General features: G+C 41.3%; 1 protein-coding gene across 6 annotated transcripts in view; it reads right to left on the bottom strand.

Annotated features, from left to right (window-relative positions):
- igsf9ba (immunoglobulin superfamily, member 9Ba) overlaps positions 1-26,829 on the bottom strand; it is a 93,190-nt gene that overhangs the window by 4,299 nt on the left and 62,062 nt on the right. Inside the window, exons 7-21 of one of the 6 annotated variants that reach the window (XM_049576442.1) lie at positions 25,104-25,249; positions 22,258-22,400; positions 19,828-19,968; positions 19,607-19,726; positions 19,339-19,489; positions 17,245-17,368; positions 15,133-15,308; positions 11,452-11,678; positions 10,900-10,984; positions 10,627-10,788; positions 9,184-9,229; positions 8,250-8,336; positions 5,900-7,522; positions 3,542-3,584; positions 21-2,741 (exon numbers count right to left, since the gene is read on the bottom strand). In XM_049576442.1, coding sequence (XP_049432399.1) covers positions 3,542-3,584; positions 5,900-7,522; positions 8,250-8,336; positions 9,184-9,229; positions 10,627-10,788; positions 10,900-10,984; positions 11,452-11,678; positions 15,133-15,308; positions 17,245-17,368; positions 19,339-19,489; positions 19,607-19,726; positions 19,828-19,968; positions 22,258-22,400; positions 25,104-25,249 — 3,274 coding nt within the window. In that variant the 3' untranslated portion in view covers positions 21-2,741. Of the gene's footprint in view, positions 1-20; positions 2,742-3,541; positions 3,585-5,899; positions 7,523-8,249; positions 8,337-9,183; positions 9,230-10,626; positions 10,789-10,899; positions 10,985-11,451; positions 11,679-15,132; positions 15,309-17,244; positions 17,369-19,338; positions 19,490-19,606; positions 19,727-19,827; positions 19,969-22,257; positions 22,401-25,103; positions 25,250-26,829 lie in introns of those variants that run through there. The other 5 variants (XM_049576441.1, XM_049576438.1, XM_049576436.1 and 2 more) reach the window with 5 other exon arrangements.

Below are 26,829 nucleotides of genomic sequence, written 5' to 3'. Positions count from 1 at the left end.
CCTGCAATCATCAGACAAACCTGTTCTACTTCCGGAGGTTGTGTTGTTATTGTTGTTGGCAGCCACTCCCTTGGCTTTAGTAATACAGTGGTGTAGCAGTGCTGGTAAGCTCTCAGACCCGGCAGGATCACTAGACGCACCTAGAGGTTCCCTGAGGAGGAGAGAGACAGCACAGCATACGTTGTTCTGCATTAATCCAACAGTCGTGTTCGGTCCCGTCTCAGATGTGAAAAGACAGAACGGCACTTTGCATTGTTATTTCCAGTATCATATGATTTGATGAGCTCTTGCACTTCTACTGAGAGCCCTTTCACTAAGATGATGAATTTCCACTTTCTATCTGCAGTGATGGATGATAAAAGTTAGACTCAAAGAAAGAAAGAAAAAGGGAAAGAAAAGAGAAAGTGAGAGAAAGAAAGAAGAGCGGACATAAGGTGGATTTGGTGAATTTATTGGCTATTAAGTTTCTTCTCAAACAATCATTACATGAAAGACCCAGTCAAGCATTTATAGAAATTATGGTAATGCAGATTACACATTATTCTTAAAGGCTGAAGGGTTACTGATATATAGTGATCTAAAATTTTAGATCTCACAATTGTAATTTAAAACCAGAGACATTTTGTAGTCTTATGGTGTGTTCACACAGAAAGCAAAGCAAGCGTTTCCTGTGGTGAGATTATATACAAAGTCATTGCACAGACAAAAATAGGCACAAATTTGTGCCAGGCAACGTGAGCAACGCTAACACCTATCAGCTTTACCAGGAAGTATAGAGAAGTAAATGGTACAGTCATCGTCCGTGGGCACCCAGACCTCTACAACTCAACGTCAGTGCTGTACAGAACAAAAAAGGAGTGGGCTCAGAGATTAGTGAGTGAAGCCATGGGAGTCGTTTGGCTTTTGTAAGCTATTTTGAATTGCTTCTCAGCAATATCCACATTGAACGCTGGTTCAGAGCACAAAGTCTCCATAATTACCGTGTTCGCATCACTTGAGCCCAGCTATGAGTTGTACTTTACACGAACCATGTTAGCCATCAGCTGCCTCCCCCACCTGTCCCTGCCAGTTAAAACAGTTGGAGGCACACATTACTGTCTTTGCTTTTTAATGTACCCCGGGTTTTAACAGATCCGGGGAAAACTGCATGCTCCGACTCTGCACCTCGGACATGTAACAATCTTCAAAAAGATCTAAAATTAGAGAAACTTATCCATCCATCCATCCCTATCCATATATGGATGGATGGATGGATGGATATCCATCGATAAATTTAAGGGCACCATTAAGAATGTGGTGACAGAGACATGTGCTTGTTTTTCTTGAGAGGTCACTATGTTTGAATAGTTGTTGTTTTATTGTAGGTTTTTGTATTATATTTTTATATTTGTTGCATTTTAAATGTGTATTGATTGGCTGCTACCTCGGCCAGGTCTCTCTTGTAACAGAGATTTTCAATCTCAACAGGACTTCCTGGTTAAATAAAGGTTAAATAAATAAAAAAAGAGGCTCATTTCTTAAGCTAGCACAAAGGTAGCAGTGTTGTCTATTGGTACCAACCATGTCAACATAGCTTGTTGGGAAGTGGGCTAAATAATGCTCATCATTTAGGCAAAATTTTGGTGAGGGGACAACTGGCAAGAGGTCCCTTGAACTTTTAACTCAAGATATCTGAATGAAAATGGGTTCTATGGGTAATTACGGGTCAAAGTATATCAGTGCACAGTTCCATAACTCTCCATACTGACATGGGTTTCAACTAGCCTTCAACACCATAATCAAATTCCTGAAATTCAATTATGGCTTTTGGTTTTGGTGCTCCAGCCCAAGAGTTTCAGTGGATTTTCAGTGCAGCCCTATCTGGCCACCCCTGTGAGAAATTTATGGGCACACCACTGGTTAGTTAACACAACCATTAGCACAGCTACAAAGGCAAATATTTGCCAGTTGCAAAATATGCTCCAGCTATATACCCACAAGCAATGTTAGGCAAAAATTTGCTTTGCATTCAGTGTGAACACAACACTGGTGACCGTACTGACAATGGAAACAAATATACATTGCAGGTTTAGACAATGAGAGCAATTACTGTGCTCACTCAGGTTTGGGTCTTCAAATAGTGACTGCTTCAGAAATGCGGGCATTATTGGTCTCTTTGCTGTATAAAACTCATAAAATGAAAATAATTTCTGGAACTATAAAATCACTGTTCCCATAACAACAAAGTCTTGTTGTAGACTCTTTTTTAAATATCTTCCAATACAACTGTTTTCAGTATTTCTCTGAGAGTTTGCTGAGTGTGATAATATGAAGAGTGTGTGCGGGTTTGCTCTAAAACAGAAAATAATAATCAGCTCTTTTTGAACGCTGAAGAACTATTTTCATTTCATGAGTGATACATGCTAAGTTGAATGGAAAATAATCAATGTTCAATAATCACATCAAGTTAAAGCAGCTTCACTGCCACAGTATGCTGTATTACCTCATACCGAATACTCTGGTTTTGTTGTCCATCTCTCATAGAAAGATGCATAAAATCAAATTAGCCTCGCAAACTCTTTAACATTTAAGTTCAGGTTCATGAGGCTCACTGTGGCTCTTTGCCTTCCACAGAACTAAACACAAACAGCTTCAAAACCTGACTTAATGTTGCGTTAAGTCAGGTTGTTGCGCCAAACATGTATTGTTTCAGAAGGGTATAGGAATACAAAGCTTTAGAGATGCTTGTCCATCATTTGTCACTGTGGAGAGAGAGATTGAGAGCCATTAGCAGAGAGGGGGAGACAAATGTGAGAGACAGTCCTGGACAGATAGAGAACATTTCCATTATTACATGAACTGTGTGCAGAGGCCACAGCGTGTTAAATATAGTACATATCCATAAACATGAACACTGTACAGCACACTTTCATAAACATGAACACTGTGTACAGAGGCTTCACCATGCTGACGGGAGGAGATGGCAGGAAGAGGAAATGGCCGTTAAAGAACAAGTCACATGACAGGAGGAGGAAATGGCCATTAAAAAACAGTCACATGACAGAAAAACGAAAGCACTTAGGACAACAAATGTGACAAAGAATTTAGTTTGAGAATTGTTGTTATTTGTTTGGTCGTAGAGAGAAGTTTAGAGAATGCATGCATGGCATTTTGCACATGGAACAAAACTTTAAAGGGGAATACTCCAGTCTATTCATTCATGTGCGTCCTCTATTGATTCAAGGCTTTTTTTTTTTTTTGGTGCAGGGAAACATGTCTGTATTCAAAAGACAATCCAAAGACAAAAATGCTTCTCCACAGTCCAAAACCGCTCCTCGTGCTTGCTCACAAGCCTAATTACTGCAGCCTACGCCACAGCAGGCTTACTGTGCCTGGGAAGTGTATTGACAAATGTGTCCTGCAGTCATTATTACCATTAGTTGTACTTCACTTGAATCCAGCACAGAGGCACAACCCAAAGCGATTCCCCTTTAAAGGAGAGAGTGATTAGAGCCCTCCCCCTGCTGACCCCTCCCCTCTCAGACATGGGTCCGACCCTTACCTATTGCGGCGTAGGGGACCGGGTCACAACGCTGCCCAGATAGCTGAGATCAATCAAAAACAAATCACGTAAGACCCTTACCCTCTATAAAGCAGCAGCCCTATAAGCTACCTTCCCTTAGAGGCCAGTGATGGTGCAGGAGCAAGTCTCTGCTTCGTGGCTTTAGCTACTGTATGACTGTAGCTTCTAGGGGTGTGAAGTGGGTGTAAGAGGGCGCAGGAATGTGTGCAGTGAGGAAATACTGTGGGGCATAAAAATATATGAGTCTCAGCTATGTTTTTATGTAGGTGTAAAGGCATAAAGCCTCCTGCGTTATGTTTGTCCTTACTGACAATCTGTGTACAGGGGCCACTGATCTATCAGATTGTTGGGGAGATAAATCCCTCCTGGTGAGATTTGTTTGTATTATTCCCTCGTGAATATCTGGCTAAAGCTCAGAGTTTTTATCTTTATACAGTAGGAACCAAGTTCTAATAAGACACCCTTTGAATCATTGTTGGTATCGGTTATATCTACTTTTAGGTTGCCAGGTTGTGGCTGGCTTTTGTCCTCCTTCAGCAGCACACTTAACTGTCTCTTTAGCTCTTCTGGAAAAAGGCTGTATAGCATTTGGACCAAAATGTACATATTTACTTATCATTTAAAACTGCAGAATCAGACTATTAAAGGAATTGTGGGGTTGTATAAGGTACTTATTCACAGTCAGTTACATACAGTAGATGTATGTTGGCACACCCCCAGTTTGGAGAAGCTGGCTCAAGACTGACATAGAAGCTATGCAAAGTACTGCTGTGAACGGGTCAACAACAAAGTATATAATTTAGCCTAAAAATGTCCCACCTAAAATAATCAATATCAGTTTCAGAGCATGCTATTAATTCGAATATTTTTATTGGTTTGCCTTTGTGTCAGACGTAAAGCAGTAACTGTATATCGCTCTCTTCACAGCCAGACTTCATTGAGAAAAACAGTTATTTTGCTTGCTGAACGCAGGAGCTGCTGGTCTACCACTGCCTCAGTCAGTTAGTATGTTTGCAATATGTGACTTTGGCAATTTAAAGGGTTACTTTGGATTTACCGGAATCACACAAAAACACAAACTAACTGACTGATGAAGGCAGCAGTAGACCATCAGCTCCTGTGTTCAGCAAGCTAAAATTACTGTTTTTCTCAATGGAGTCTGGCTTTGACGGAGCGTAGATGGGGAACTTGAACAGTTATCGCTTCTCCGTTGAAAAGGGCTGCCTGACAGAAAGGTAAAGTGGTGAAAATATTCCCAATATAGCATACCCTAAACTGCTACAGATTGTTTTAGGGTGGCTAAAATACGTTTTGCTGCTGCCTCCATCCACAGCACTGCAACGCTTAGCAGTCCTGCCTGATACCTACTGCATGTAATACACTGACTATGGATAAGTACCCCTTACAAACCCAATTCAAAAAATCCAAACTATCCCTTTAATGATTTATTAATCTTTTCGAATACTGTATAGATGACCAAATAACTTTGCTTAGAAAGTAAAAAACTGTTGGCCCTGATGGGTTGTTACTCTACATTAATTACTCCTAATGACTTAACAGCTACAGAGATCTTCCACAACCTGACAACTAAAAGGTTGTTCCTACAAATGGGTTATCACCATTATTAACCACTTATAAGGTCATTAGTTGCAGCTTATAAATGCTTTATAAAGAGTGAATTATCAGAAAGTGGTCCCCTTTTGTCTGTATGTAATATAGTGTAATAAACGTATTGTAAATGTTCAACAAATATACAGTTAACTGTTAAAGTTGAGCATGAAAAAAGCTTTTGCTAAAGATTCACACATTGAGAAAATATTTTTTTCTATAATTCTTTCAATAATCGATCTAATCAAATTTAATTTTACATCCTGGTGTGAAAAATAAAGTTTCAATATTCAAAATGGGGACAGAAAAAAATGGCACAGCTTTAAAAACAGTAAACTTGAGGTTTCTGTAGCTTAGTGTTTCTTCCAAATGTTCCTGTAGTCATTATTTTGACTTTAATTTGCATTGTGATGAATATTTTATGAGATTAAATATGAGCTATCAAATGATAAAGACAATAATACATTATCTTAAAATCAAATTGAGCTTTCACATGCCATCAAGTTTAGATAAGTCTCATTTTTATGAACTGATACAATGTGTGCTAAATGCAATTACATGCCTTCTGCATATTAAAGTACAATATGCATGTTAATTATGCCTAAATGGAAACATCAAAGTAAAATTGTGGATAAATACCGAGGAAATTTGGAATAGAGAGCAGACGAGGAGACAAGTCTCCCCTTTAAATAAATATGTGACTATTCTCTACTGGAATGGATCACCTACCCTGAGGCTGATATCTGGAGCTGAGAGGGCTCTGAGGGTAGCATCTCCTCCTCTGTCCTTCTCTGGGATGGCCTCTGCCCGAAAACATCCCTGCCCTCCAGAGGGGGAGAGGGGGACTGGGAGGGATAACTGGCTGCAGTGGAGGCATAGGACATGTGGGCGTGGTAACTGGGACTGGGTTGCCTGGCGCCCTGGCTCTGAGTGGGAGAGGCGGTCAGGGAGGACCTCCGGGAGAAACTGACAGTGGCCGAGGGCTGCAGGGTGATCTCAGGCATCTCCAGAGACCGAGAGGTGCGGAGGATGCTGGGGCGCGGAGGGGGCCGCACTAGAATATCCGGGGAACCCGGCTGGGTGCTAAGGGGGCTTTGGGAGAGTGGAGAGAGGCGGGAGGGCTGGAGTACTAGCGGGGGTAGGCTGGGGTCTGCCCGGCGCCCCTCCCTCGGGCTGAGCCAGGACTGAGGGCTACTACTGGGGGCTGTGCTTGGGCTCCCTGCACGGGCTGCCGGGTCAGGGTAAGGCAACACTGGTACACCCACACCGTGGGCCGTGTGTCTGAGCTGGCCGAGACTCTGGGCCTGTTGCATAGCTAAACGCCTAACCGGAGGCCCCAGGGGCCTGTCTCTGCCTGGGGGAGCCACAGGGACCTCCAGCTGCAGGAGTCCAGGGCTTGTTGGATCCTTTAGTGGAGGGAGGTGCAGGCGACTGGGGGGAAGAGAGTGAGGAGGGTATGGGGGTGGGTCAGGGAGGTCCTGTGGATGATGTAAGGGATGGTGAGGTGGGTATATGAACCGTGGACCCTCTAGACCCATGAAGGGTAACTCATGAGGCTGCCAGCTTTCAGGAGAGCGAGGAGGAGGGCTGTGTGTGTGAGACAGAGAATGGCCAGAGGCAGTGTACTGATGGTGCTCCATCTCTCCACTCTCCTCAGGGATGGACGGATAACCAAAGGGCCCCTCGGCGGTGCCTGGGGGGGAGGACAGAGCGGAGCTACGCGGGCTGATGTCAGGCATGTAGAATGGTGGTGGAATCCCTGATTCAACACGGCTGCCTAGATACCCATAGAATGGGCCCTGGGGAAAGCCCCTGTAGCGGGAGGCCGGGGCCTGCCCTGAGGCGTGAAGTGCACTGCCCTCTGCAAAGCTCATACCTTCCATGGCCCTGTGTAGGCGGGGGCTGTAGGTGGGGGGCTGCGTTGACTCCAGGCTGGAGGACGTTGGGGAGAGCTGGGGCCGCAGCGTGGGCATGATGGGCGGCAGAGGCCCAGGGTCAAAATCATTCTCCTCATCAGACTGCCGGAACTCAGGGTACATGTCAGACTCCTCTGCGAAGGGGAAGCCGTGGATGCGGCGGGGCGGTGGGCTCTCCATGACGAAGCGGCCATCAGGGCCGCGGCTTATCAGCTCAATAGGCGTGGTGACCTCTGCCTCATGCTTGGACACGCTGTATTTCTTGCTGGCTATGGCACGCTTGGTTTTCTTGTAGAAGGAGAGCTCTTTCTCTCGTTCTCTTTGAGGGCTGGGCAGCTTCCTGACGTACAGGCCCGGACCTTGGGAACCCTCCGAAGACAGAGAGCGGGGACGAGATGGAGGAGAGCTCTCTGGACTTATCTTCCCCGATGACAGCCTGATAAAAAAAAATGCAGACATAAGCACTGGCTTAGCTTGACATTAACAAGATAAAACCCAGGGCAAAGTGCGTAAAGTTTTTTTAAAACAAAAGAAAAATATTTGATGCTGTAAATGAGTAGGCGTGACTGCAGTTTCATTCTTAAGCTAAACAGATGACACAATACAAAGCCAGTGCACTCGATCAAGGCAGCCATAATGAACTGCGTTATGATAATGACCACTATATGGCGGCGGCAGCATCCTCATAGGACAGCAGCTAATGAACCAAGCCAGAATGACAGGATGAGAGGAGAACCAACGACACAACCATGACAACAGTATCACAGATCTATTGAATCTACATCTTCTTGAGCAGACGTGAGACCAATTTCCATATGCTGCACCAAATGGTGATGTGAGGAAAGCAGATGACATCTAACCAGGCCTCATTTGCCCACACCAGGAGCAGTATAGTCGACACTTACTGGGTCAGTGAATGCATCAGGTAGACATACAATATAAAGAGTGCATATACACAGTACTGAACTGTACATGCAGCTGAGCTAATGCACTTTAATCCCTGCATGGTGCGTGAAAGTCTGCGCATGCAAATAGGCCAGCAGAAGATCTTTACTACAACAAATAGTCATTGTCAGTTGATCATTTCTATGCAATGCATTAACCATGCAGCCAAGCCAGTGCAGTGCAGCACACTCTGTATTTTGGTGCAGGCAGGCACTCACAGGGGGCTGGCGGGCGGGGGCAAGAAACTGCTCCTGGCAGGCTCGTCCCAGCAGGGCTCTACCCCTGGCAAGGGGGTGAGAGGAGGCCTGCGACGGGAGACAAACGACATGGGCCTGGTTCATCTCTGACTATGCCACTTGCAGGTAGGACTAAGCGTGAACTCCCTGACCTGCCTGGACTATTTCATAAAAAAAAAAAAAATACAATACTGATACTGACGTTTTACCTAAAGTCTCAGGCATACAAACATTTACTCTGGAATGGGATTTACACATATTATTGTCACACATGAGCTTCTTTTGAGATTGAAATGCAGTCATACATGTACACAAGAGTTACAGACAGACAGACAAATACGGTACACACACACACACGTAGCGGATACTGTACATTAAATGTGCGGCTAAACAAAAAATAGCATCATTAAACACTTAGAATCATGCAGGAAGCAGACAGCGTTTGAGGTTAAAGAATACAGATGGATCAAAAATCAATACACATACTGCAGCTTGGGCACTCTGGGTAATGTGCTTAAAATGCTGACTCGGCTGCTTTGAACTTTCTTTCATCTGCCCATGATCCGCTAGAGGCTGCTACTGTACATGTTCTTCCACACCCTTCAAGTAGCCCAAGTCTTTTTTTTTTTTTTAATCATCCATCTGGGCTTTTGTTTATTCTGTGTGCTTATTCAGTTTGTACATATTACCTGTCTATATGCAAAGACGAAAGCATACTGTGAGTTATAATAAGCTCCACTGACACGGCTCTAAAAAGATCATCCAGTTGCCAACTGCTTCAAAATAATCTTTACTGTTGGTAGTATTTCTCACAGCATGCATGGGAAGAGGGTTTCTGTAAAAGGTGCATTAGAAGATGCACAGTAGTAGCCACCTCTGGCAGACTGCAGGAGCTCCGGCGTTTAGCTTTACTTACGGTGACTCAATGCTTTTCCTGAAGTGTGTCACCGACAAGGGAGGATCTGAGAGGACAAAAACATTTAAATTTAGCATTTCCTCTGCTGAGTACCACGAGTAGAAGTCAGACACATGGACGGATTGTGAGACAACGGGCCCCTGGTACCTATTAAAGTCCCCCCACCCGGAAGACACCCAGACTGAGATGACACAAAAACTACAAAAGACGCAACTACATCATTTTATCAGTAGAGCCTTTTGTATATCTGTGTTTTATAATCTTTTTTGTGTCTCTTTGGGATCATTTTGCATCTCTATGTAGTTGTTTTGTGTCTCTGCAGTCAATCTATGTCTCTGCAGTTGTTTTGCATCTCTTTGTGGTAGTTTCGAGTCTCATCATAGTCATTTTGCATCTCTTTGTATTTGTTTCTTGTCTCTTTGTGGTCATTTTGCATCTAGTTGTGGTTGTTTTGTTTCTCTCAGTAGTCACTGTATGTCACTGTAGTTGTTTTGCATCTCTTTGTGATTGTTTTAAGTCTCTTTGTGGCCATTTTGCATCTCTTTACTGGCGTTTCTTTGTCTCTCTGTGGCCCTTATGCATCTATATGTAGTTGTTTTTTGTCTCTCTGTAGTCAATGTATGTCTCTGTAGTTGTTTTCAATCTCTTTGTGGTAGTTTTGTGTCTATGGCCATTTTTGCATCTCTTTATAGTTGTTTTTTGTCTCTTTGTGGTCATTTTGCATCTCTTTGTAGTTGTTTCTTGTCTCTTTGTGGTCATTATGTATACCTATATAGTTTTTTGTGTCTCTCAGTAGACAATCCAATGTCACTGTAGTTGTTTTGCATCTCTTTGTGATTGTTTAAAGTCTCTTTGTGGCCCTTTTGCATCTATATGTAGTTGTTTTTTGTGTCTCTGTAGTCAATGTATGTCTCCCTAGTTGTTTTGAATCTCTTAGTGGTAGTTTTGTGTCTATGGTAATTTTGCATCTCTATGTAGTTGTTTTGTGTCTCTCTATAGTCAATATATGTCCCTGTAGTTGTTTTGCATCTCTTAATGGTAGTTTTGAGTCTCATCATGGTCATTTTGCATCTCTGTGTAGTTGTTTTTTGTCACTTTGTGGTAGTTTAGAATCTCTGTATGGCCATTTCGCATATCCTTGTAGTTGTTTCTTGTCTCTTTGTGATCATTATGTATCTCTATATAGTTGTTTTGTGTCTCTGAGTAGACAATTCATGTCACTGTAGTTGTTTTGCATCTCTTTGTGATAGTTTTCAGTCTCACTGAGGTCATTTTGCATCTCTTTGACATTCATTGTGTGTCTATTTATAGTAATTTTTTCGCCTTTCTAAGAAGAAATGTTAACATTCAGTTTAACAGAGGCTCTGGCCCACGTGCCCCAAGCACTAATCCATCCATGGTCAACATCTATTACATGTAAATGAAGTAGAGAGGCAGACCGACCTGGTTTACGCTTGAGTTTGCGACGGTGTTGCTTATTGACAAAGCATGCTGCTAGAGTGCTGAACAGTACTGCCGCTGCCAGAAAACAGATAGTTGCCACAACACCCGCCACCACCGGCCGCGCCAGCCCCTCATCAGGCAACTCCGCAGGGGGGAAGGGATCTGATGGGGCAGACAAATGGGTGAAAGGGAGCGGTTAAAAACAAAAAAACTCATGAATCTATTTCCCATCGGGGCCAAGCGTCTCTGTGTGTAGTTTATAAAGGCACTTACCTGTGCTGGACACTCCCACTACATTGCTGCTCTCACTGATCAGGTCATCCATAACAGCCATCACTCGAAACTCATACCAGGACTCCTGTGAGAGAGACACGCCAAATACAATGTTCTAATGACCTTCTCATACACTGATTTTTGGGTTCAGCTCACTAGATCATGTTCCAAAAGCACTTTGTGACTGTGTTTTGAAAATTGGTCAGAACATGATAACGATATATATCATATCTCTTTCTGTGAAAAGTTTTGAGTTTATAGGTGAATGGTTATTAAAGTGCAATGAAATTCCAAAAAAACTATAAATAAGACATGCATTTTTGATGATGACAGTCTTTATATTGATGTCAGTCCCCTTAAACACAAAATGTAGACTATATAGGAAGAGAATGATCAATTTTTCGAAAATAATGACAACTCTAGATCATGCTTGGCTCCATGAAACTGGGGGATTACTATCAAAATGGATTCTGTTTACCAACTTTTTAGCCCCTGTGCCACACTGCACCGAGCCATGTTTCTGTATCGACATGTGTCCTGCATGTAACTGACCTGAACGAGGTCTCTAGCTATGAGCTCAGTCTCAGTGGATGGGATCAGGTCATCCAGAACCTCCCACCTCTCCCCGAGGCGGAACTCCATGATATATCGGTCGATGGGCGAGGAGTGGTTGGCTGGAGGGAGCCATGTGAGGAGGACACCGTGCTGCGTGCGATTGGCTGTGAGGCACCGTGGTGGAGTAAGAAGCACCAGTGGTTCTGGGGTACCCAGAGGAGAGCCTGTGGACCAGAAATGTTGCACATAAAAGTTAACACAGGAAACAAACTCAGACATGACCTAGATAGAATGATTTTTTGCAGTGGAATATTCTGAAAACAAAAGTATGGCTAACATGACTAAGATACAGCCATGCAGGCAGATCTGTAAGGCTGCACAGCAGGGCTTTGGACTAAATGCTACCTTCAGCATGCTAACCACATGACATGACAACACTAACATATTGATGCCAACAGGTGTAATCTTTACCATCATCATCTTTGTTCAGTGTCTTAGCATGCTGACACTCACTAATTAACACTAAACACAAAGAACAGCTTATGATGACGAGAATGTTTTGTAGCTTGGTCATGAAAAAAGAAATTATATTTTTGACCAGAAGACAGCACAATTATAGATCACCATTACAATTCATTCTGAGGCAGACATGAATGTCTGCAGCCTAGCAAATTTTGTGGAAATCAATCCACTTTAAACCACAAATATGAGCTTCAGGACAAGTGAAAACTTTGACTTGCTGGTGGCACTGGAGGAATTATCCTCTGGGAGCCATGAATGTCACTATAAAATTTTATTCAAAATTGCTATTCATGCCACTACCACTAAATACTGACTAGAGTTAATGGGTTTAACAAACAGGGCCACAGTAACAATGGTTTAGCTCCCTGAATATACAACTCCCACAAGGAGGTCAGCCCATGTTCCTATAGCACCTAGAATTTTTCTCCATTCAAATTTGGCCCTATGTTTCCTCAGCTTTATGTTTCCTCAGCACCATGTTCCCTTAGCATCAGGACCCGCCCTTCAATAACTGGGTTAGGGGTCGGGGTTGCCAATGTTAAAATCTGTCTATAACTTTTTGAGATATTGTGCTAACAATATTGGTACAAGACAGACAAAAAAAAAAAACAACTTACTGGCAGAGGTACTTATCTAAGAGAACAGAGGGCTAAGGGAACATAGGACTGAGGGAACACAGGGCTGAGGGAATAAAGGGCTGAAGGAACAGGGTTGGAGGAGCATAGGGATGAGGTAGTAAAAGGTTGAGGGAACATAGGGCTGAGGGAACAAGGGACTGAAGTAACATAGGATTGAGGGATCATAGGACTGTGGTAACAGGGTTGAGGAAACACAGGGTTGAGGTAATATAGGTTTGAGGGAACATAGAGCTAAGGTAATATAAGGTTAGGGTAACATAAGGATAAGGTAATATAAGGTTGAGGGAACCTCGGGCTGAGGTAATATAGGGTTGAGGGAACACAGGGATGTGTTAGTACAAGGTTGAGAGAACATAGAGCTAAGGTAATATAAAGTTAGGGTAGCATAAGAATAAGGTAATATGAGGTTGAGGGAACCTCTGGCTGAGGTAATATAGGGTTGAGGGAACACAGGGATAAGGGACATATGGCTGAGGTAAGACAGGACTGTGGTAACACAGGGTTGAGGGAACACAGGGCTGAGGTAATGCAGAGTTGAGGAAACACACGGTTATGGTAATATAAGGCTGAGGGAGCACAGGGCTAAGGTAACTTAGGGGTGAGGTAATACAGGACTGAAGTAACATAGGGTTGAGGGAACATAGGGCTGAGGTAACGTAGCTTTGAGACCAAAAGCACAAATCCATCTAAAAAGAGATACACTTCTCAGCATGCACACAGAAATACACTATCTTGTTGTACGATTTCACCCAAAAAGAACATTTAATGTCTGACATGATCAAATTAAGAATTTAGCAATTTTAGCATATGAATTGAATGCAAAACTCATATCATGAGCGAGACACCACATTAATGAGTCCACATCAACCAAAATCTATCCTCTTTTCTGTACCTCAAATAATATGAAAGAATAAGGCACTGTATGTACAGCACAGGAAACATAGAGCACAAACCAATAACCCTTATTGTCTTCTGCCATTCATCTGTTGGCTGCTATCCGAGTGTGTGAACTAGGTCAGAACTTTGCAAGCCTCATTTAGCCTTTGTTGAATAAAGGTAAGCTTTCCAACACATTGTTGGCAACAGGAGCAGAATCTGGGTTTACACTGTAAAGAACAAAGCCGGTATTATGAGGAAGTAACTGTCATCAAGTCTCACGGTGATTCAGGTTCATAGAGGTTTTTTAATAATAAATTCTTTACAGTTCTGGGTTTGATTGGTAAATGGGTCACTTAATGTATCTATCTCCAAATTTAAGAAAATCTGACTTTTCAGGGTTAGTCTACATAACATGTGTTTGATGTGTGGGTGCTGTTTCTCTCTAAGAGTCTGACTCCATCCACACACAGAGGCCTTTGGGTGTGCCGTGATCTGTGTACGCCTGTATTCAACACCCTCACTTCTTTGTCCTTTCCACTGTATGGTGGAAAATCCAGCGGTGCACTTTTCTCCCTTCATGCCTTTTCTTTTTTTGCTGAGCCATTGATTTTAAATACCATACACCTTTAATTCAGTTTCAGTTCAGGCAGCGGCACACAGAGACTGGATATGGCAGCATGCCCTTGAGGCATGAGCTGGAGTGCAACACACAAGAATCTAAAAAATGCAAATTCACATTTTTGTTACATTAAAAATACACTTTAAAATGTATTCATTACCAGCAGCTACAGTCACTGACTAACAACTCACTAACACATCTTTCTCACGGCAAATATGTTGACTTGTCAAACACAAGTGGAAATAATAATATTATTAATGACTTTGCTATTGTGCATGCAGTCGTATCGGCACACCTACATGGACCAGTGCCATCATTACTGTCATTAGTTACAGCTCTGCCTCTCCTGCTATGATGATTCAGAATGTTTGCAGCGACAATTATCTGTTGCATTACTCAGCACATTAAAATGTATCTACTGTTTCTTCTTCTTCTTTTCTCATGAAGCCTAAGATTCTCAGGCTAATACATTAAATGGCAGATAGAATCATGTTTGTTTAGTCGTAGCATCCTGAACATGATTTGGTGACTTTAAGTTTAATATTTTGGGTTTTTGTTTTCCTTAAAAACCACAAATGGGCTTCACAAGGAGGCATTAGATTAAAATAGTTATCAGGCTTTCCATAATAATGGTAATATAACAAAAAACTAAGAAAATATGTTTGTGTAAACTAAACCTTTAAGTCATCCTTAAATTATTAAGATTCCTTGACAGAGATGACAGATAATATTATTATTTGCATCTTTTCCACAAGAAGCTCAGAGCTTTACAGGTTTATTTATGGTTGATGTTCTTTAAAGCATTTTTTAAAATATTAATTTTCACTGTATCTCACTATAATGTAAATTAATCTATAGTTGTTTTATCCTTATGCGTTAATTTAAACCACCTCACTAGAGGGCAGTATGTGATGATGGGTGTCTGATGATATAAATAGTGTCTCAGTGCAACTCCATGGGTTGATACTGAAGTCAAAAAGCAGCAAACACGGATGGAGAAAGCTTTGAGTGAGAACCCACCTGCAGTGTTGACTGTCACAACTTCACTGAATGGGCCCGTGCCCAGTTTGTTTTGCGCCAACACACTGAACTGGTACTCTGTCCCAGGCTCCAGCCCTGGCACCACCAACCACGTCTGAGCACCAGAAACTGGCATCGAATGCCAGTCGTGAGGACCGAAGTCTGTTCTCTTTGACCTGAGGACAGAAATGAGACGGAAAAACAGAAATATTCTACATTATTTTGTACCCTTAATGATGACGAATAATGTCCGAATTGTAATTAGTCTCATGACAGTGTTGTTTCGCAGGCGGGTGCTGAAAATTTGCACTTAATTTAGGGTTCAAGTATCAAAAAATACTTACATACTCTCTGTTCCAGATAAAAACAATTTTACATGTTTTAAAGCATTTCATTTAATCATTTCTTTATTCTGTTACAAAACTCATCTATTACTGTTATTTATGAATGCATTTTTTCTCTGTTTTAATGGCTTTATTATTACATTTTATTATTTGTATTTCTCATGTGCATTTATCATAAATCATTTTACTGTTTACATTTCTACTCTTATGATCTTGTCAGTCATCTGTAGAGCACTTTGAATTGCACGACCCTGTATAAAAGGTGCTATACAAGCAAAGTTTGATTGATAAAGATGAAAAAACTTCTTAAAGGTGGCTCCCATATATCAGCACTCAGACATAATTATTGTTTTCAGTGTAACATTCAGTCGTGATTGATTCAGTGTCCTTTTGTGTACATTGTCAACATGACCAACAATGTGACATATGTATTGTTTAGTCATTTCTACCTGTTTCAATGGCACCAGTCAGCTCCATAGTAAAAACTGAATGTTTAGGTTTTTATTGGTTGTTTGCCAGAAGTAACCGTAGAGCCAATTCCTGAATCCGGAGCATTTATTGAAGTTTGATTTTCCACTTTAAACACTGACGACTGGCAGAAACCTCTAACCTTTAAGACAACTTCAATGATCCACCTGGGAAATAACATCACTTCAACGTTTAAGTCCTAATCTTAAATTCACCTGTGCTGTATTTGCTTATTGTAAACTGTAATTAAATAAAACAAACTAGTTCTTTAGTGTGTTTCACCTCATTAGAATTATGACTTTCTGTAAGTTATCACTGTCTATTGTGTTTACATCTTCAGTACTTCACCCTGCTCCACCTGGCTTTAATGTGCACATATAATTATCTCTTACCAAGGTAATTACAGGGCTTTGACTCACAAATTTATAGTTTGAACTCCACGTGAAATGTTACTCAACGTAGAAACGCTGTGTCATTACACTTGGAGGCATCTTTTCTTCTCATTTTGAAGGTTAACAAACATGTCCCTGTTGATACCTGGAGAGATGATTTACTCACAGGCATCCAAAATTTAGTAGTACTTAAGTAAATGTAGCAATACTCTGTAAACGTCATACCACATTTTACTTAAGTAAAAGTACAAAAGTGGTAACATCAAAATATATTTAAAGTACTTAGAGTAAAAGAAATAAAAATGCAGAATGACCAATTTCAGAGCAAAATATATATTAAATAACTGGATTATAATTATCAATGAAATGTGACTTTATATATTGCTGGGTAGCTACATCATGTAAGTCTATAACATATAATATAACAGTCCTATAATAATAACTCATAATTATTTGTTGATTTAATTCTGTACTAGTAATCTCAACATGCAAAGTAATGTAAAGTTATCGACTTTAAGTTGTCAAATAAATGCGGTGGAGTAAAAAGTATATTTGCCCCTGAATTGTAGTGAAGCAGAAAATGGTAAGGTACTAGTACCTCGTAAAACTGTATCCACCACTGCAAAATTCTCCCTGAGTACTATCAGGTGCATGTACTTCACGTATGATGCTGAATGAGATGTTACTAGATTGACACTCCATCACTTCCCTAACACACACCATGAATTATGCACATGCACATCTACTGAATACCCCGAGAAATATGCTGAATTTCTAAAATATTTCATCATCGTCAGTGAAAAGCACAGAAACTAAAATGTGTGTCAAACTCGGCGCTTGACCTCCAGGTAGTGTTTCCACATCTGCAGGCTGCTGCCATTGATCTGAAGTTTAATACAAGCACTCACACTGGACCGTACCACACAGAGAACGTCTGTTCGAAGCCGCCATCATATCCTGGTTCCCAGGACACATTAGCAGAGGTTGTTGAGGGCAATACATGGATATTGCCAGGAGCGTGTGGGCTGGTGCCTGAGAGACCGAGACAGAGAGAGGGAATGCATTAAAAAGCACAAGTGCTAATTTACTTATCAGATATATAGCTGCTTGCAATGATCATTTAATACCACATGCAGTAATTAAACTATAGATATCCATTTAACATAGTGTATTAACATTTTATAAACACAACTGGTCATTTAAAGTCAATCCTACTGCTTCAGTTTAAGTTATATAATGCACCACAAGTCAAATGAGGAGCATTTTGCAGCTATTTTCACCCCCAAAATGCTGTGCTGCATCATGCGCCCGCCCGCTCTCGCTGTAATAATGTGATGCTGGCTGAGGTGGTGACCAGTGTAAGGTCAAGTTCAAGAGCAGCAGTGTTGTCTGCAGCTCCGCTCATCCCGCCCACGTAACAGCTGTGCTGTGTGGGCCGAAGCCAGTTTCTTCTGACTGGGATAAAAGAGAGACCTGAGTGTGATCTGACACCTGTCAGCTGAGAGCTGGTGACACGGAGGCAGGCTGAGCGCTGCCAGCTGTGCCACAGTATGACCGCTCCATAGGCAGTGGGGCAATGGGCTACTGGGGCAGACTTGCTCACATGTCGAAGACCAGCAGACGGTACATAAACACAGATTTAAAGGAACAGTTCTGCTTTCTGAAGAATAGGCTTATTCACTTTCTTTTCAGGGTTAGATGAAAAAATGTATGCTATTATATCTGTGCACCAAATATGACGCTATAGCCAGAGGACAGTTAGCTTAGTAAAATGCTGGCAAAAAGTAGCTAGTCTATGTAGGGATTAAAGAAAATACAACATGGTAATTGGTGAGCTTTGGAATGGCTGGTTGGCTAATCTTAAATTACCTATGCACTGCTTTTCCAGCCGTTTCCAATCTTTCTGCTATGCTAAGCTAAGCTAAGCTAAGCTAAGCTAACCAGCTGTAGCTTCATATTTAGCATATAAACAAGAGGTGTATCAATATTTTTAGCTAGCAAGAAAGTAAATAAGCATATTTCCCAAAATGTCAAACCCTCTCCTCAACCCATATTTACATGTCCTTCAATTTGACACTATAATAACTTGTTTTTAAAGAATACTGAAGTCACAAGTTTGCGCTCTTCCCTGTGAAAATATATTTTGCAATCATGCATCTGTAACATATGCTGCATATAAATCCATGTTTCTAGCCTACAGAGGTCGAATATTTGATTACCAACACATAGATTTTTTGGAGGAGTGTTCCCCTCAACAAGAGTCTAAAAATATAAGGCACAAATTTAAATGTTTCCGCAGGGCAGAGCAATGTGTGTACGGTAAGTAAAAGAATGCCTGACAGCACCAACCATCCCAAAAAACCTGCCTCGCATTGCTACTGCTATGCATATGTATATTTTACATCATGAATAATCATATGTCGGTAGACTGTTTTACAACTTTGTGCATTTATCTGCTTAAAATGGCTGCTATCACTGCTGTAAATACATCATTAGAGAACACAGCAGTTGTGATAAGGTATTAGTTAAGACAGTTTGGATTATAGGTGTTTAAGGACACTTTCTACAGTGTTTGATTGAGGGCTTGTTGTACTACAACTTCTACACAGCCCTGTTTAAACTTAATAACCCTGCTTGTCTTTGTCGACACTTCATTCAATTTATCTCATTGTGAAAAGATGTCCTTGGTCCACTGACTCAATAGACAAAGGCTGTAGTGGCAGTGTTTTAGCACACGGCTGGATACCACACTGTAGTTACAGATTCAGGCTTTTAAATTAACTGTATAAAGCTATTACAGATAAGATCTAATGAAATTTTAATGATGCCCAAGGGGAAATTGGGCAGAGGCAAGGTGTTTGAGGGATGAGGGTCTTATCATGCAAATCACTCAAACCACACACAGCAAAGTGGGATCACAACGAACTCAAAATAACTATGAAAGGTCAGTGAGTTGAGGAAATTGAGCTTTGAGCTGAGAGCACTGTGCAGATTTTGTGTACCGATGACTAGGATACGCGTGCTGGCAGTGATGCTTGTGACCACATTGGTGGCTACACACTCCCATTCTCCGTGGTCCTCCTTGCTGAGGGACAGAAACTGTAAGCTGCCACTGGGTAGGATGTTGTGCTTACTCTTGCTTGGCTTCCCCACCTTCAATGGACACGGAAATTACAGTGACATGGTTAAAAAAGTGGAAACAAGCATTTGCAGCACAGTGTGAAGGATGATTTATTAGGAGATCTGTGATGATGTGTTTGTCTACTGCACCTTTCTCCAGGTGATGGTTGGTATATCAGGGTCTCCAGAAGCAGCACAAGGGATAACTAGCTCTCTCCCAGCCTCCTGACGGTACTCCCCCCCAGGCCTCACATTAAAGTAAGGGGGATCCTGGAAGAAAACACATAAACACCAGACCCATCATGCAGACCTCTGCACAGATCAGTGCATGCCAGCAGATGCAGAGGAACCAAACATGAGTAGTGATGTACCTTTAGCACCAAAGTGGCAGGGGGGGACATGCCCATGGTACCCAGGGCGTTGTAAGGCACACAGGTGTAGGTGCCCAGGGAGTCTTCTGTAGCCTCCGCCACCCGGATACTTCCATCTGGCATCAAGCTCCAACCGGGGTACTACAATACATGGGGGCATCTGTAATGCTTGATTTCAGGCTTTTTCTTGAAGGGACTGCTTTTGCAATGCAGGTCTGCCTTCAACAGCACATATTGTTGATATGACCTCAGTGACAGCAGATTAGATAGCAGATACAAAGAGCAGCAGATAGAGAGCTCTGAACAAAGAGATACTTTATCAAGGAGGCACTTCAAAACAATTTGAACATGACAGAATTATTTGTACAAATAGAGTAATGCTTAAGTGATAGCAAAATAATGGCTCATAATATGTAAAACAAGTCTTTATTAATTTATTTGTCAACAATTATTGCTCCTCCAGTGGGCACCCATAAGTGGATGCTGGTGTTTAAATAGATAATGAATACAGCAATTAAGTAAAACACAGTTTTAATAATGAATGAAATGTCTTCATAGAAGCACTAACAAACACTTATATTGTGGTACAAACTGTGTATTAAATGTTTGCATATTAAATACTGGATTTAAAGGTCCAGTGTGTGGGATTTAGTGGCATCTAGCAGTGAGGTTGCAGGACTGAAACTTCTCACGAGGGCCAAGCATGTAAGAGGACTACAGTGGTTGAAGCAAAATGTGAAAATGTGGATGGCCCTATCCAGAGCCAGTGTTTCATTTGTCCATTCTAGGCTACTGTAGAACAACATGTCAAACTCTGTGAAAGAGGACCCACTACATATGTAGATATAAATATCTCAATCTAAGATAACAAAAACTAGGGCCGTCCTGAATACCAGTGTTTGGGCGTTGTAGCTTCAGTGAAAAATATTTGCGATTACTGGCTGCTTTTAGTAATGAGGTACATCAGTCGTTGCACCTAAAATGATGCAACAGTTAGCCATTTTGTTAGCATGCAGGTCATAGAAATATCTGCCTTAATAGCTAGAAAAAAGAATACTACACAAGACAACTAATCTGTTGCATACAGTTTTCAGGTGATTAGCCAAGCTTGTTGTAGATTTCTAGCATACCAGCTTCCTTTAGCATATCTGGAGCTTCACTTTTGGGGGTAATCTTTGCAAATTAACTATTCCAGAAGCTTGACTTCATCTTGCTAGCGTATAATGTGTGGCCAAACTGTCCCAGTTTCAGTAGTCCTGGACGGCTAGTCAGTGACATTAGATGAGAGTGAGTCAGAGTCACAAAACTAGCATTAATTTTAAATGTCCTTGTCTGAAAATAACTAAAACTAATCAGTGTTATACATAATGAATAATACTGGATAACTTTTAGGAGATTTGGGGTATTGCATATACGTACATATTGACTACCATGGCAAAGATTGAGGCTTTGAACATCTCGGTCAGCCATAACGTAAACACAACAACTCTTAATTTTAAGTGATCATAAACTAATGAAAACATTAGGGATGCGTGCGATTAGCTGTCTAAACGATTACACGTCTGCCCCCTCCCTAGAAGTATTAGTCGGTTCAACCAATTACTGTTTTATTCATGTACAAGGCCGCTTAACTGTCATGCAGCCGCCCGCCACTAGTGGGAGCTACAAAGCCGTCAGACAGCAGTCCCTTGAGAGGTCCTCCCACAAAACCAGCGCGGTTTGGCAGTACTTTGATCTAGAAAATGAAAACAATTTAGCATGTAGGCTGTGTCAGAAAATAAACTGGCACTCGACTAGAGCAATGCACAACCACATTCAACATGAGCATTTGGATGTTATCCTGCACGAAACGATAGCTGCTGCTGCTAGCGGTGCTTGCCACACACAGCCCAAATTGACATTGTTCACCCTTAGACGCTGTGATTCCGCCTGGTCTGAGAAGACAACGTGGCTCATCAAGACAATGACCTCACAAGATATGTTTCCACTTAACTTTGTTGAAGGTAAAAGCTTCAGGAATGCAAGAATGTTTAGCCTGAATGTTCAAGTTCACATTCATACCGCACGGCACAAAGTGTCTCGTACTTCAGCGGCATTTAAAATCCGACATGATTGTTGAAGATTCTTATTAAAGACTTCAAAGGGCTCTCTTTGATTTTTTTGAGTGTTTTCTCTTTTTAGAGTAGTCGATTAGTCTTTTTCGTTTAGTCGCCAGGAAAATTAGTCGCCAGGAACATCGCTATCAAACATAGTTATGAATATTATATACCATTTCTGCCATTAAAAGCCCCTAAATCCTACACGCTGGACCTTTAAAGTCTAACCACTAAATCTGAACTTTCTCATGGATGCCGAATTAAATGTGACATTAAATGTGCAGTGACACAGAGAGCAGACTGATTTATAAAAGTGTTAAATGAAGAGAATAACCTTCTCCACTCTGAGAGGATAGCCATCTTTCTCCCACTTCACTGATGTCACAGGAGGGTTGGCGTCCACCGGGCAGCGGATGATGCCTGGCAGTTTCCGTGGGACGTAGATGACCGGGGGCATGTTGATCACTCGGGCAGGGTCTGGGTGAAAAGGAGAGATCAGTGTCAGGGATGCTCTTGTCAGTTTAGTTTGATATGATCTAATGTGCAAACATTTCAAGGCAGAAAATGGACATGTGGTGTTTTACCAGGGCACATATTTATCAGACGTGCCAGAGTGGGAAATCACTTGTAACCGGCCAAAAATTCTCAGTGTGACTCATTTCTAGTCGTACTTTAATAAAAGCATTTTATCAGCTTTCCTAACCTTGAAAATCACTCTTATCTCAGCCAAAAATTTGGGAGAGCTTACGAGGTGTCCTAACCTACTGGGAGTAGCCATGTGAGGGGATATTCTACAATCTGTGCGAGTGGAGGTGTTTTGAGAAGGCTTGGTAATAATGAGCTTATGAAAAGTTTGTTTTGAGACTGACTCACTTTAGAAACTGATGTCATCACAACATTGCACTTTTTAGAATGTGAAAATTACAGCTGTTTAACAATGATTCTGTCACAACAAACAGTTTCAATGGTCATAAATTAAACTGAGAGAGAACAGACTGTCATCTGCATAATAAAGAGTATCTCAATTTAATTGCACAGCTAAAATGTAATAAAGAGTCTCATATATAGCTTATTATAACAATTAAAGGCATACTTTTTGATCAGTTTTGTATCATAACAATGTGTGTAGTATGTGTATGAACGTCCCTCCATCCTACCAGTGCCCAGATCTCCGCGTTCATCTCCCAGCTTAAATCTGCTAGATGACACAAAATGTGTTATCCCACTGGCTCTAGGGCTGTTGCTCCAACTACAGATTGTACTTCCACATTTTCGTATGCCCGCCAACATGGATACAAAGAGTAGAGAGGTGGATAGAGAGAGAACCAGCCTTTTGTCTCTCAAACTCAGACCAAACTCCGATGAAGTGGTACAAGTAACCAATGCTGGTCAAATACAAACCAAGATTGTGTTACAGTATTGCCTATTTTCTGCCTAAAATGTCTTCAGAAGCATATTTTAGTGCTCTGTTTGGCTGTGATATGAGAATTTGTGAACAGGAAGTGAGTGCCATACTGTTTCCTGTATTGTAAAATGAATGCTGAAAAAAACAAACAAACCCTGAATTGTAAAACTAAGCGGTGCTGATAAAATATGAACCAAAATTGTGTAGCGGCATTGCCTGTTTCTCTCCTAAAATGTTTTCAGAAACATGTTTTAGTGTACTGTTTAACTGTAGTTGGAGATTGTTTGTTACCAGCTAGTCGCCATCTTGTTTTCCATGGAAAAACAACCAAGCTTGTTTTACCCACCAGCAGCAGAGATTATTGGCGCAGTGCACTGCACAGTGCATTCTAGTAGTTGCAGGTTTTCTTCCTCTTTCTGCAGCCTTTTACCTCTCGTTTTCTCTGGTCATAGAGAATTTCAAAACTATTTGCATCTTTCTACTGCATAGACAGCCCAGTTTTATGAAAAGACCATCTTTCCAGCAATAAAATAATTCTTCATAAATAATTAATGATAATATAAGTATTGCAGGGCTATAATATTTGAGAGATGTGTTCACATTGTTATAGTGCATTTTCCAAGGCTGGGTGACAATACAGAAAAAAAAATTCTTGTTTGTAAGGAACATAAATTAGGTGTAGTTGAAAGGAGAATTAGTGGAAGATAAGATGAGGTACTGCTATACTATTATGGGCTGTAAAAGGATGTGTTATTGGTTGGGGCTGATATGATTCATTTTCACTTCATGACTGTCAGTCAGCTAGTTTTTTAATGCATGTTTGGACTACATTTATTCTTTTAGCTAGGTAAGTGGCTTCCCAGGGTTTGTTAGCAGTCAAATTTAGTTACCAGATTGAATTGCCTATATCCATAAAACCATAAACATTAACAAGCAGTGCTATTTTCTGCATTTTGTACCATTTTTTTAAATATCTGAAACCTTAACTGTCGTACAACTGGGCCCTGCGCCTCTCCTCGGCGTAGTCCCTCTCGTGGCTGAAAGTAAGTGTTAATAAATTACTCTCAAGTCCTACTCTAAGTATTTGAAGTCCTAGGTTAACTTTCAGCACTATTCCTGGGAGTGATTCTGAGATGCTTGATAAATATGAGCCCAGAGTGTGTTTTGCATGAAGCATCCAGGACACTGGTTTAATTATGGTCTGCTTTATTTGAGGCCAGTGATGAAATCAGTGCCTGCAGTGCCTGTGAATCCCCCGGGCTCTCTCTCATACTGTAGCACAGTAATCAATGACCAGCGGCAACTTGGGAGCAAATTAGCTCAACACGCCAGGGCTTGACGATGAAACGTCAGATAGCCAGGAGTGACGTTTTTCTCTCTCATCAGACAGAGCCGATGAACAGGAAGGTCACTGTTTCATTTTTAGGGGGAGCCGGATTCAAAAGAGACGAGGAAAAATGGAGTCTGAGGACGAGCCCGTCTCCATTTTTGTGCACACAGGAATGAGGCTGGAGTCAGTATAGATACTAACTGTATCGCTAAAATCCACTCAGAATATGAAAATGGTCAAAGAGGCTGAGTCAAAGCAAACTCTGTGACCCTCTGTCACATCTGACCTTGACATTCAGGAAGGTTACTTTGCATTACAGTGGCAGAGCAGCGCTGCCAAATAATACAGCAGCCTCCATACTGCTGCTGCTGTTCCCTTCTCCTCCTCACACCGCTCACTCTCCCTGCCCCTCCCCCACCCACTTTGTTGCCACGGTAACACTCACACTGAACAGTCAGGTAGGCTGATGCCGAGGGCGAGATACCGAGGCTGTTGCTCGGACTGCAGGTGTATTTCCCAGCATCCTCCGGCTTGACCCGGAAGATGATAAGGGTGCCGTCGATGAGAATGCGCACTCGGAGCTTCAGATCACTGCAAGAAGACACACACACACACGCGTTTTGTCACACACCATGTTACTCAAGCACAGCAGCAGGACAGGGCACACATCTCTTTTCTTTGCTGAATTACATCAAGGTGCCATAAGAGAGCAGCAGAGAGTCAAACAGCAGCCGGCACTGAGAGGAAGAACACAGAGTACAGAGCAAGAGATTCAAATAAATCTGCTAATTGCCATAATCGCCAAATGGTTCAGCCTTCATGCTTTCCCCCTTGACACCATTTAAAATTAAACACAGTACTGATGGAGCACATATTCCGTTTGTTTAATGAAGCTGCTTTCCTTGTTTCCTTGTGAAATAATTGTACCATATAACATAGCTCAAACTGAATATATCCTTAAATAAAATGATACCACTTTCTTAAAATGGATTTATAAATGGTGAATATATCATTTACTGGAGGTTTACAGATCAGTTTTAGGCCATTAATAAGAAAAATATTTGGGCTGCTAGGATATAAAAAAAATCCCTTTGACTGACTGGACCACATGAATGAACCCAAATCAATTCATCTACAACTTCTTAAGCATTGATTAATGGATTATGAACTTATATTACTTTATTTTAACCAAACACGTATGTGGTACTACTTGGAAAACCATCTGGTGTTTCTTATAACTGATCTTAGCTACAACATTAAGATAATATGATCTGCTACCTTGTACCTTTGGTGTGTTCTCAGTTACCTAAGATATTTATTGATGATTTATCATGCAATGTAACACACAGGGTATCTTGAAAAGCAACTTGGAAAAATAAATAACCTTACAAAAGCTACACACAATATATACATCACAGTACTTGGACTATATGAGTGAATTGGGCAAATATTTGTGCGCAAGGAATGCTGTGGCAGCCATGATGTGTGAACTGTATACACTATATGTACAGGGATGAAAAATAAATACAATATACATGATTCTATATTAAAATTCACAATATTATTCAACTCCTCATTCAACAATGTATAGACTGATACAAAAGTAATCCCTCTCAATCATCACGTATGACCCACTACAAGTGTGTAGCAGTGTATTTTTCTACAGAGACTCTGCCCTCTTCCTGTATTTTACTGTTTTGGGACTTTTTTGGACATGTGTCCTCACAGCGCTCAGGTGAGGTCGGGGCAGACGCCTGTCCAAACGCAGCAGGTATCCAAGAGACACAGTGCCAAAAAAACACATAGATAACAAGGTGAAACGTCGAACGAGAGTGAATCTGGGATTGGCTTTGACTTTCACTTGGTGGCAAACGTGTTTTCAAACTAACTGACAATCTGGTTCTGCATACCTTTAAACAGAGATGTTCTGATACCATTTTTACCTTACTGATGTTATTTCTGTTACCTGAACTTGCATATCATTTGATACTGGGTACAGATCTGATACCATTGCACAAAAGAATAAAAATAAAAAATGAACAGCTGTATATTACTAACCCCTGTATGGATGTGAGATGATTGCTATCAATTTTGCATGACATGGCTCAGGTTAAACCCTGAACAAAAACATGAACAAATACATACAGAGAATGAATGCCACAGAACTTTTA

Source organism: Epinephelus fuscoguttatus, linkage group LG5 (genome assembly GCF_011397635.1).
Source record: "Epinephelus fuscoguttatus linkage group LG5, E.fuscoguttatus.final_Chr_v1".
Taxonomy (NCBI): domain Eukaryota; kingdom Metazoa; phylum Chordata; class Actinopteri; order Perciformes; family Serranidae; genus Epinephelus; species Epinephelus fuscoguttatus.
The sequence above is the reverse complement of the archived record's forward strand: the minus strand, read 5'-3'. Positions and strand labels throughout refer to the sequence as shown.